Source organism: Geospiza fortis, unplaced genomic scaffold, assembly GCF_000277835.1.
Source record: "Geospiza fortis unplaced genomic scaffold, GeoFor_1.0 scaffold203, whole genome shotgun sequence".
NCBI classification, from domain to species: Eukaryota; Metazoa; Chordata; class Aves; order Passeriformes; family Thraupidae; genus Geospiza; species Geospiza fortis.
In genome coordinates, this window is record NW_005054385.1 from 916,722 (window position 1) to 928,913 (window position 12,192).

At 44.8% G+C, this 12,192-nt stretch overlaps 1 protein-coding gene across 1 annotated transcript; it reads right to left on the minus strand.

The window, feature by feature from the left end:
• Positions 1-7,325: 7,325 nt before the first annotated feature.
• On the minus strand, positions 7,326-10,807 carry TOPORS (TOP1 binding arginine/serine rich protein). Its single transcript, XM_005425327.2, has one exon. The coding sequence runs from the start codon at positions 10,805-10,807 to the stop codon at positions 7,853-7,855; it is 2,955 nt and encodes a 984-aa protein (XP_005425384.1). The 3' UTR covers positions 7,326-7,852.
• Positions 10,808-12,192: the final 1,385 nt, after the last annotated feature.

The window sequence follows — 12,192 nt, forward strand, 5'->3', positions numbered from 1 at the left end:
AGATGTTGCTAAATCATTGATAAAATTAATTATTTTTTTTACCTTCAGTTATGATGGAACTGGAACTGATCATGATACTCTCTAATTGGTGACAACAAGGCATTCTTATAAGAAACTGTCTCTGGCAGCTGTAGTTACAACAGAGATAATATGCTACATACTATTTCAACATATCTGCTCAGTGCTGTGTAGGAGATGAGATCATTATTCACCTGTTTGGCCTGTGGGACATGGTAGGGGTATTCTGTGACAGCAACTTGTTCTTTGGCAATCTTCATTGTGGTGCCAGCTGTTTCCTGCACAAGGCTGTTTTCTGACTGTACACTGTCTTCCATCACTGCTCTGTAACAACCAATAGGCCTGTACAAAAAGACAGCAATACAGCAATTAACTTATGACAATTCTGACATGTTAAAACAAGGATTATTAATATTCCCAAGGATGATCATTCTAACCTAGTTTAGCCAACCAGCCCTGTAAATCTGGCAGTAAATAGCAAAGCTCACCTAAAGCAATAGAAAATTTGGAATTAAAACAAAATAAATTGGTGTTATTTAATCATACTTTGGAACGTTGAAATTCTTGCATTAATTTTAAAGTAGGCAAAGGCATCTAGTGTGTAATGATGAAAGCGTAACAAATCCCTCGCTCTCTGAAACTGAGATGCCTGCACAAATGGCTGTGCCATTGAACAACGTGAAGTTCTCTTTTGTGGCTGAACTCTTTAGTTCACATTTTATTTTTTCCCCCTTTTTTTTTTTTAATCTGGAAGGGACTATTTATTCCTATTGTTTACTATGACTTAATTCATAGCAAAAGTCAAAGAGTCCTACTGAGTCATTGCTGCATCAACTTGCCATGAACAAGGTAGAAATTTCCTTTTTCCTTCCTGAAAAAAATGAACAATATAAAGTAATCGATAAAATCTGTTTCCACTCATTAATGCCTCAGCCTAAAATTACAGGTTTCTTCTGCCATGATCTTGGTGATGTGGTTTGGAGCACAGGTGGTTGCCATGAAGAAACATCTATAGCTACAGGTAAAGCAGTAGAGGTTGCCTGCTCAGGTTACCTGAACACAGCTCAATCACTAGCTTATGATGGTCCTCTGTTTTTAATCATCTGTGTGATTCCTGCAGGGTTTTACCTGTAGCAATTGAAGCAGGAGTTCTGGAAATTTAACATTACAAAGGAAGACTACCTGAGAAAAAGAGCAAAAAAAGATGAAGAGTTCAATACAAGCTTCATAAAGCAGGATGTTGCTTGGTCTGTGCAAGAAGATGACAAATGAATGCTATTTAACATTTTGCTTGAACAGTTTTCCCATTCAGAAAACTATCTGAAATACAATAATGAGAAAAGCAGAACTGTGAAGCATTTTAAAGGGCTGATTACCTTTCTAGGACGTATAATCTACATGCTTTGTTTATCCAGAGTAAATTCAGTAGTTGAAAAGATTAATTGAACCTATTTTATGTACTTGTACATGCTCTCACAGAGAAAGTAACTTACTTTTTCTTTTCTTATTGACTCTTGCATAAAGACCTGCAATACACCAGCAAGAGTAAAATGACTCTTCTAAATTGAGTAGTTCATAAATCTTACAAGACACCAATCCATCCAGTGGTTTGTTGTTTCAGGTTTTTTCCTCCTTTTGTATATCCAAATAAAATAGGAGTTCATGCAGGAGATGCACAGTATTTGCAGTTGCTTTCTCCTCTCCCAGGGTACAAAAGGCTTGCTCATGCTCTGCCCCCTACTCTCTCTCCCTCCTCCCCCATAAACATAATGCATGCTGTGCGCAGACACATACATGTGCATCTATGTACATTAATTTTTGACTTTTCAGCTAATGGACAAGAAACTCCTATGACTTCAAGGGACAAAACGCTCTGTTTTGGAGGAGCTGTGTGACCTGGCTCTTGTAATTGGCTAAGGGTTAAATTTACCATCCCAGCTACACTCACGAAGTGAATGATCTTTAAAAAAAAAGTTATGCTCTCATGTCTTTTTCCCTATGCACTCGATGTTCATCTCAATGCCGTGGACAGCAGCTTGTCACTTAATTGTGACTTCTTCTGTGCATAACACTCTGGAGGGATATCTGATCTCTAATGGCTACAGGTTTTCAAAAGATAAATGGTATTTTTGCCACCCACACTGGTTCATATGTTATTCATCAGGACTAAAGACTAACTTAAATGTGCAGTTGGTCATTCCACACCCTGGGCAAAAAATTCTTCAGGACTCAGCATTCCAAAGTATCCTAAGAGGAGACTTTTCCTCAGCCCTTGCTAATAACAAAAGGCTTGCTTCAGTTAACTTAGTTCCTCTTTTGGAGACTACTGACAACATACCTAGATGAGCAGGTTGCCAAGCTAGGCTTGGGATGTTTCCAGGTCTTCTGTCACTCCATGGCAAAAGCCACGAAACCTGTTGAACTGCAGATAGTTCCAGCTTGCTGGAAACTGGCACTTGAAACTTCTTAAAACTGCGGCACTGAGCATCTGTGGCACTGCTGATGATTCATCTACCAGTAAAATGTTCAATAGATATGCATGACAACAGCAGCTGCATTTTCTGCAGCCATCTTTTGGATTCTGGTCCAGTTTGGAGACAGAAACGTGCTTCATCTCTGCAGTTTCACTTCAATGTGATGAATCTTAGAATCTCATTTGAAGCACAGCAGGTGGGTACCAAAGGAGGAGGCCCCTACAGAACACCCTGGGTTTATTATGTATTTCTGACAGGATAAACCACAAACATCCCAGGCCTACATGAGTAAGCTCTGCATGCATGTACAGCAAAATAACTCTGGTGGGTTTATCTGCTCTCATTGTCTCTCCTGAGATTTCAAGTTACCCCAGTGTGAGAGACTGGAGAAAATCATTATTTGCTCAAAAACAACCAAAGTGTGTGTGTACACGGCAGGGTGGCAAGGCAAGCTCTGCAAAAAGTGAGATGATGCACTTCTTCACGTCCCACCTCCCTGGAGCCTCTAGTCCAGCTCTAGAATGGTTATCAGCCACTGGCACACCAGAAGCCCCACATGGAGGGTTGGGTTCCAGGAGGCTAAAGCAGATAAAAGCAGTTGCACAAATACCATCTCCCTAACTTCTTCTTCTTGAAATCTGGGTAACTTAAAGTTGGATGGGTTAGAGTTTGCTAAGTCAATGCCTTGTGAAATGCTTTATGTCAATTGAATGTTTTAAAATTTGCCAGGTACGCTTATTCTCTTAAGTTTGCCTGTAAAAATTTGTTTAACCTCCTGAGAACATGGTGTTTCTCCCATATGCCTGTCTCAGGGAATAAAAATCTTAACCTTAAAGAAACATATCAAGAGAGTCCAGGGCTTTACACCCCAGGTCTAGTAGATAAGACATCTTCTTTTCAAAAGGCACCTGGAAAACAGGCAGAATATCCAGGGAAAGTCAAATAGCCCAGATCAGGTTATGTGGGTTGCTAAATCCAACACAACTGCTGGCTGAAGTCTTGTCTAAGCCTACAAGATTATGCCAGGGGAACTCTAGAAGAGGATTGATAAAGCTCATTTCCTGCCCTGAGCTGATTAATGCAGCTTAGTCCTTGTCCTGGTTTTTGTTAGAATTTGAGTAGATATTTTTTAGAAGCAGGTACAGCACTGTGTTTCAGATTCAGTATGAGAATGATGCTGATAACGTAGTGACGGTTTGGTTGTTGTTAAGCCTGCTTACTCTGAGCCAAGGACTCTTCAGCGGCTCATGCTCTACCAGTGAGGAAGTGCACAAACAGGTGGAGAAAAGCATGGCCAAAACAGGGGACCTGAACTGGTCAAATGGATGTTCCACAAAATAGAATGTCACACCCAGTATACAAATGGCGGGAGTTACCCAGATGAGGGCCTATCTGGGTTTGGCATTGGCCAGCAGGTGGTGCGCACTTATGTTGTCCATTATTTACTTTTCTTCGGTTCTCTCTTGCCCTCCTTTTTATTACTATTACTAATACTACTATTATATTTTCCTCCAGTTCAATCATTAAACTTTTCTTTTTCCCCCCAGCTCTCCTCCCCATCCTAGTGGGGTAGTGTGCTGTTGAGTAAGCAGCTGCATGGTAGCTAGTTGCCAGCTGGGGCTAAGCCACAATGACAATGCTTTCTCTACACACGTATAACCCTTAATAGCAGCTGATGTTAAGTCACACTGGTTACTCACATATGCAGGTAGGTGCAGCGGGAGTGATGAGCTGGTTTATACAAAGCAGCACTGGAAAGCAATGGCGGCCTGTAGCACACTTGTTTTCCTCAGTTGTGCTCACTGCCCTAGACACTTCACGTTTTAATGACAATTTCCTAGTAATGAGTGTAATGAAAAACAACCAAATGAGGTTTCCCACACTGTAAATGTCTTTGAAGTGTTAAGAATGTTTACTGACAGCTTGCTCTTTTCCAGTGTTTGCAGCAGATCCCATGCAGCATGCAGCTCCTGAGACCTGAAGAGCAGATTCCCATGGGACTCCTGGGCGGTGCAATGTTTGCTCTCTCAAAACAGAGAAGCAACCTTGCAGTTCTTTTTGCCTCATTGCACTGACATTTTTAAGCTGAACCATCTCCTGATCACTGTGGCCCAAGACCATGCCATCTCCCAACAGGCCTTCTCCATAACAAACTAGTAAGTCTAGGGTACCTTTCCTTTCCCTAGGTGCCTCTCTGAGTGCTTATAATACAAAGTTCTTTCCCATAAACTGTACGAATTTTTCAAATCTGCTCACCATAGCAGGAGGCATTTCCAGCTGGTCTCTAGAAACTTGAAATCTGCCACAAGGAGAAAGGCTGCTGATCCAGAGCTTTGTCCTAAGTGCCTGTTAAATTAACTTCTCAGCACTGGCATCCTGGCTGGGCAACTGATAGAAGACACCCACCATATCTGCTTTGTCTTCCACCACTTCATCTTCACCCAGAGACTCCCAACCACATCATCACCAGCTGTAAGGGCTGTATAAAACCTCTCCCTTCTATTTAGTGCAAGAGCTCCACCTTGCCCGGCCCTCTCCTCAATAGCCTATACCCTCCATCCCAGCACTCTGGGTGTAGGTGAAGTCCCACTTATGCCAAGGATATCCCAGCTGTGTGAATGGACCAAGGCTTCCAGTCAAAGGCACTTGCAGCAGAAATCCCTGAGCCATCTGAGAGGGACACCCCAGGCCCTGAGCCGCTGCCCACCAGGAGAATTTGGGGCTAAACAGAACAAAGGGAGCCACCACATTCACTCCCAGGAGACGCCAGAGAGCTCTTAGCAGCCAACAGCCAGACTGGACCATGGCAAGCCCACCACTATAGTTCACAGCATGTGGCCCCCAGACCTCCCAGTGCCCTGGCTCCTTCAGACATTTATGCTCCCTGACACCTAATCCTATGGTAGGGACCAACCTGACCCCTGCAGCCCAGATATGCTCCCAGAGGCAAGAGTGGAGGTGACTGACTGTCACCACTCCCTGACTCCCTCTCAGGCTTAGCCAACCTGTGCTAACTGGTTGGGCAGGAGCAGCCCTTCTCCACAGCCTGGGCACTTCCAGGTGATGAAGACCATGGTGTGAAAATGCAGGTGTCAGAATGGTGGGTGCTGCTGCCTATTATCTGTCCCCAACAAACCTCTCTTCTTGAAAAGCAAGCTGAGTTAACGTTCAGGCAATGCAGTCAAACCCCCACCCAACACTCAGCGCGACTGGCTCAGCGACAGAGGCAAGAAAGGCTCTTTTTGCAAGGTTTTATTCCAGCGGAGCGTGGCTGAAGGGGACCCAGCAAGGAAAAGAGAACCACGTGGAGCAGGCAGCTTGAAAAGGGGAAGGGGTGGGGAGTGGAGCTAAGGGCTGGGCAGAGGAGTTTGGTCTCCAGGGGAAGGGGGGTGGCCACCAGGGATACCAATCCAGTGTGGGGACAGGACAAACCAGGGGAAGTTGCGACACAGAAGTCCATTTGGGAGTCTGTTTTCTTCCCCCTAGGAGGACCAATTCTATGGTAAGTAGTTACTGCTGTTTCCAGGGCTGGGGACTTGGGAATTGACCTAGGCGGGAGAGTTCATGGGATGCTACAATGGTGGGACAAGCTGCCCCTTCAGCCCCTGGATAATCACAGTGGAGCAGAGACCCACCTGCAGGCTGTGGAAAAGCCCCGCTCTGGAGCAGGTAGAGATGCCCTTATGGAAGCTACAGCCCATGGAGATCTCACACAGGAACAGGCTCCTGTCAGGAGCTGAAGCCTGCACTTAGGAGCACATACAGGAACAGGTTTCCTGGCAGCTGGAGCAATCTGATTCAGAAGTACTGCACACCTGCAGAAAGGGCCCACATTAGAGCAGAGGAACAGTGTAAGGAGTAAGAAGCAGCAAGAATGTGATGGACTTAACACAATACCCATTCCCCACCCTTCTGCACAGCTGGGGAGGAGGAGGTAGAAGAGCATGTATGAAAGAGTGAAGTAGAGAAAGGAGGAGAAATTAGTTTCAGTTTTGCCTTTTTTTCTTCTCCTCCTACTCAATTTTTCATTGGCAATAGAAGATATTAATTGTACCCAACTCCATCTGGCTAGTGACAGTACCTTGTCCTTGCCTCAACCCAGCTTTCCCATCTTACTTTCTCTCCCATCCTGCGGAGAAAGGAAAGTGACAGAGCAGCAGCTTGACTACCTGGCAGGCAACCAGCCAAGGTCAAACCCACAAAACTCGTGGAGGTAATGCAAGACAGACACTGAAGGTACCCTCTTCATTCAGCCCTCAGAGCTACTGCTGTGCACACAGAGAAGGGCCAAACCTGGAAAACAAAACCCTGCCAGAGCCCTGTGTATTGCACATACCTGCAGCAGGACATCTAGGATGTGCTGAGCTGCATGAATGTTGGTTATTTCAAGGAGGTCAGAAGGAAGACCTTTTATTGCCAAGGCTAGACAAGACAGATGTTTTTCAAGTATGCAGCCACAGGATATAAAGAAGAGGAAAAGACTTCTTGAAGACTGCACAGCTATAGAATGCAAGGCAGAATGCACAGGCTCCAATAAGGGAAATAAAAATAAGAAATTTGAAAAAAAAAATGTTTCCCAAGGGAAAACTCTCATTTTAGAAAGGGCAGGACAGAGCGGCCACGCAGCTTTTGGGAAAACTCAAAACTGAACCAATCCCAGGCAATCTGATCAAAGTTCCTGCTTTCAGTGAAGGTTTCTACCAGCTGATCTCCAAACAACGCTTCCAACCTGAAGTTCTCCTGACTGCAAAAATATCCAATGGTCTGGATGCATAAGACACTCAAAACCAAAAGAAGAAACTCCATTTGCAAAACACACAATACGTATGTAAATATATTTAAACAAACAACAAAAAAACTTTATTGCTTTATTCAGATTTTGACATAGCTTACCTTAAAATTACTCAAAGTAATTTGAGAATTTCTGTAGAAATCACTGACTGCTTTTCAGCAGAGATCTGCTTAGACCAGAAATTGAAATGATGCTGGAATTCAGACTGAATCACTTTTTATGAACTAAACATTTTTCTGGTCTAAGAAGAACAATCCCCATAAAATGCATTTCTAGGCTCTTGTTTTGGGCTCCTTGTCTGTTGTTTGGTTTACACAAAACTTTGAAATACTCTGTGAACTGCTTTATGAAATTAAAACTTCCAAACAGTCCTCTAACAAACTTTTAGAATTATATACTAGCAATATTCTATCTTCTTTGACTTAAAAGTGCATACACATACAAAAGTTTTATACATTTCCTAGACATCTTTTTAACAGACAGAAACCCTACCAGACATTTCCGTTTTCAAGGGGAAAAAGAAAGTAGTTAAATTCACAGTTTTAACAAGTGTTCCAAGGAAAGCCTACTACATTTTTTCTTCTGGGAAATCAAACCACGAGGATCTGTTGACAAGTCTCTTTGGCAGTCTCAGTATCAATGGCTCTCTCTCTGGACACTCTAGGAAGGAAGTCCTGGGGGAAGGCAGTTGACTGGAAGGCGTTGCTGGTGCTTCCTGAACATAACTGGTTACAGTTTCTGTGTGAGAGGTGTTACTGCTGGTACTCACTGTGGTAACACTCTGATCAGCTGCTCTTTCCTGAAGTTTGACATCATCATTTCTAACGCCACCATCTAAGTTTTCCCTTGTGTCAGGGATACCATACTTACTGTCTACTTCTCCAGTTTCCTCACATCCCGTCTCATTTTGCCTCTCATTTATTTGAGTTGTGCCTGTCCATGTAATACTGCTGTCCCATTCGGTACTTTCTGGCTCCTTGCTACTATCACTATCAATTGTAATCACCACTGGAGAAGAATGTACGGAGTTACTCGTGTGATGTTTCCGGTGTTTCTTCTTATGCTTTTTCTTTTTCTTTTTAAGATGCCTTGTCGTGTCCGTTGCTTTTCCTTCATAGACTATCTCCACACTCGGACTCCTCATTTTCTTTTTCCTTTTCTTACGCTTTGTCTCACTGCTTGCACGATTGTCTGACAGGCTATCTTCATTTTTGCAGCAGTCACCAAATTTTGATGAAGTTTTTTTGGACTCATTTTCTCTTTCTAGACTTGGGCTTTCCATGAATGCATTCTCCAGGTGGCGAGTTTTGTACTTCCTTTTTCCACCAGGCTTTTCACTTTTCATTCTGTCATTTCCTCCAGAAGGAGTCCTTGATCTGTTGCTTGACCGACTCCTTGACCTGCATCTTTCGTAACAGTAATAGTGTCTCTCATGGAGCCCCCTCTGGCTATGCAGATCTGTCCTCTCAATAAATGATCGTATCCTGTATTCTGGACTAGCAGATTGCCGCGAGTAAAGAGTGTTCGACCGGGTCCTCCTTCTGCTGGAGGATTCATAACTGTCTCCAAACACCTTTCGACTACAGAAAGCAGAACCCCACTGGTGTCTACTTTGGTAACTGTCTCTTACATAATAGCGATCACTGTCTCTACTTCTTGATCTCCTTTTACTGTGGCCTTTGCTGCGTGAACGTGATCTGCTCACTTCTCTGGATGGAGTGCTCTCACCACTTAGAGAGCCCCTCTGGCTTTTCAGAGAGGCTCTGGTGTCATGAGCCCTTGATCTTCTGCTGCTTCTTTTGCTCCTATGTTTGCTACTATCTCTGCTTCTCGATCGTCTCTTTTTAAGTTGGCTTTTGCTACGGTGCTCCCTTCTAGACCGATGGCCATGGCTGCCTCGACTGTCCCGTGAACAGGACTGTGGGCTTCTAGACTTTCCCTTTTTAGACAATCCGTGATTCCAAGGGGAGCATACTGTGTCACTCCCTGGAGAGGGGCTCCAACTGAAGTCCTGTGGAGGCAGATCTTTTCTTTTGCATTTGTTCTTCTCATCCCCTTTTGATTCCATTTTCTCAACTGCAGGAGATAAACAGCTTCTACAACTTCCTACATCCTCCTTATATGCTGGGGAATGTGGTGAGAGGCTCCTGCTTGGGTCACTGTCACTCCAGCTGTGACACTGGACTGGTCGCTGTTTCTTGACCTCTTCCCTTTTCTCTTCCTTGATGGACTCCTCAGAGTCAGAGGACAGCTCGACCACTTCTGGGGTCCGCTCAGCTAGCGGCTTAACGTACCCAACAATGACACAATTGTCTGAGGAAGAGCCACTGTCGTTTGAGTCAGCATGAGCCTGTAACTCAGTCTGCAGCTTGCTTCTTCGGCTCCCTGAAGCAGAGTCCTCGTCAGAACTTTCTGATGACTCCAGAGGAGAAGCTATGGTTGCACGAACCTCTTCTGAAATGGAATACGAAGGGCCCGGAGTTTCGTCATCCCACGGGGCCTGACCAAGACCAGGAACAGACAAACTATTAGCTGGCCCTTGCGAGTACGCCACATCTGGAGATATTGTAATAATTGATGAGTCTGAGTGGCTTCCTTCCTCATATGATGGTGCAGGACAGTCATAATTGGCGTGTTGATCGTATGCTTCTAAATTAAAAGGACAACGAGCAAAACTGATGAATTCGTGCAGGAAGTGTTCCGTCCGATTCAGCAGAAATGGCTTCAGATCGTCAGCAAAGGCCTGGCTTTCCAGATCGTACCTGGTTACGTTACTCATGATGATGTGCTGCACAATATTGATCAGAGACCCGTGGGCACCAAACAGGACCGTAAGCTCTCGCTTCAGCCAAGGAACCAGGCGGTGAAGGCAAGCAGGGTTGCGGCGGAAGAACTCGGCCGAAATCTCTCGGTATCGGCCGCCGTCCTGGATGCTGCGGATGCGCACGCCGGTGCGGTACAGAGCCCTGCGGAAAGCGATCATGTCCTCCTCCTGAATCTGCCGCAGAGATCTGCCCTCCGCGCTGGCCTTCCTCCTTGAGGCCAGCCTCCTGAGCATCTGCTGAATCTCTCTGTGCCTGTGTTGCGCCGGCTCGCTCGACAGCCCTTCAAACAACATCCCGTTGTCCGGAGGGGACGGCATCCTCCGGGAAGGGGAACCGCGCCTGCGGCGTTCCCTCGTTAAGGTGGTGCGGTAACGAAACCTCCGGCCATCGGGGCTGGCAAAAGAGCTTGTTTCTAAAGGGCTGAGGACGTACTCCTTGAAGTCGTCTTCAGCACGAATCGTATGGAAGATGGAAAAGAAGGGCTGCTTGCATAGCGGGCATTCTGCTTTGTTCTTGGACCACTCTTGGACGCAGCGGAAGCAGAACCTGTGCAAGCAGCGATCCAGATATGCCACATTGTCAAATCTGTCCAGGCAGATGGGGCACTTGGAGTCCGGAGATGCATCTGTCGGCAGCTTACTGGTGCTGGCTTTCGGAGAAAAATTGCTGTTTTCTGCAAACTCCTTATCTGATGTCATGTTCTAGAAAAGACAGAGACAGAAGATCATTGCTGTCACAGAGAGGGAAAAATCCTACACTCTAGATACAGAAACCCGTAGCAATTGCTTTTACAGTTGCAAAACCCGGCAGCAGCTCTGAGAGAATGCTGAACAAAGAGGCAGCATGACCTAACTACTTTGTTTGACTTCTCTTCACAGTGAGATCTAGTTCTTCAGTGCTGCAAGTTTTACACAGCACCCACATCATGTTGGCACAGATGAAGGCAACAGGCAGGCCTGTCTTCTTCCCCACTCTTAAATAACTCCTTTGATGTGGTCAGTAAATTTATGATTTACATGGTATCTCCTAAAATATAGCTTAAAAAATTTAGCATTTATATATTAAAAGTATGAGAACAGTTAGTTCTGTACTTTAAAACAAATCAGCCAAAATAAGTAATTGGACTTTAACTATGTTATCATCTTCCAAGTTCTGCTGGACCTGTTCTGTTCCTGCACAGTCTGCCCCTCTTTGTTGGGCATTCATGCTGGACCACATACAGCCTGTTGAACAAAACAATCTCCAGGGATGTGTTCCTGCCAAAATAAGTTTTTTTTTTCAAGACTGAAGCAGAAACAACCAGGTATCATGCTGAAGTACACACTGCCTTTTATCTAGTCAGGTTGTTATGCTGTTTGCCTAAGATAGTAAATTTTCTCCACAGCGACTGGTCTGGGGCTGAGCTTTCAATCTGTGTTGAACACAGTGTTGATAACACTGTGTTATCAACACAGTATATTTTTGTTATTGCTGAGCAAGGCTTGCACAGAACTTTTGTACTTCTACACTGGCGAGGAAGTTGGTGGGCCATGGGCGGTTGGGAGGAGATGCAGCTGGGACATGTGACCCAAACTGACTAAAGGGATTTCCAGACCATGTGACATCGTCAAAATATAACATGGGGGAAAGAAGGAGGAAAGGTGAGACATCTGGAGTAATGATGTTCGTCTGCTCAAATCACCATCACATATGATAGCGGCCTGCTTTCCTGGAGATGGCTGAACATCTGCATGCCCATTGGAAGCAGTGAATTAATTCCTTGGTTTGCTTTGGTTGTGTGCATGGCTTTTGGCATCCTTATTTAACCGTCTTTATCTCAACTGACAAGTTTTTCAGCTTTCACCGTTCCAATTTCCTCCCTGATCTCAGGGAGTGTGCAAGTGGCTACCTGGTGCTTGGCAGTTGGCTGTGGTGAAATCATGAGAGATGTCAAACATGGTCAACAAAAAATCAATCTATTTAAAAGCTATTTTCAGTTTTGGCGTTACCCTAAGGCATTACAATCCAGTGGAAATAAGTCACCACCCTACGTCAAAATCCATTAGCCCATGTTTTGCAGCCTGTCTGGCAGCAGGCCTTTCCC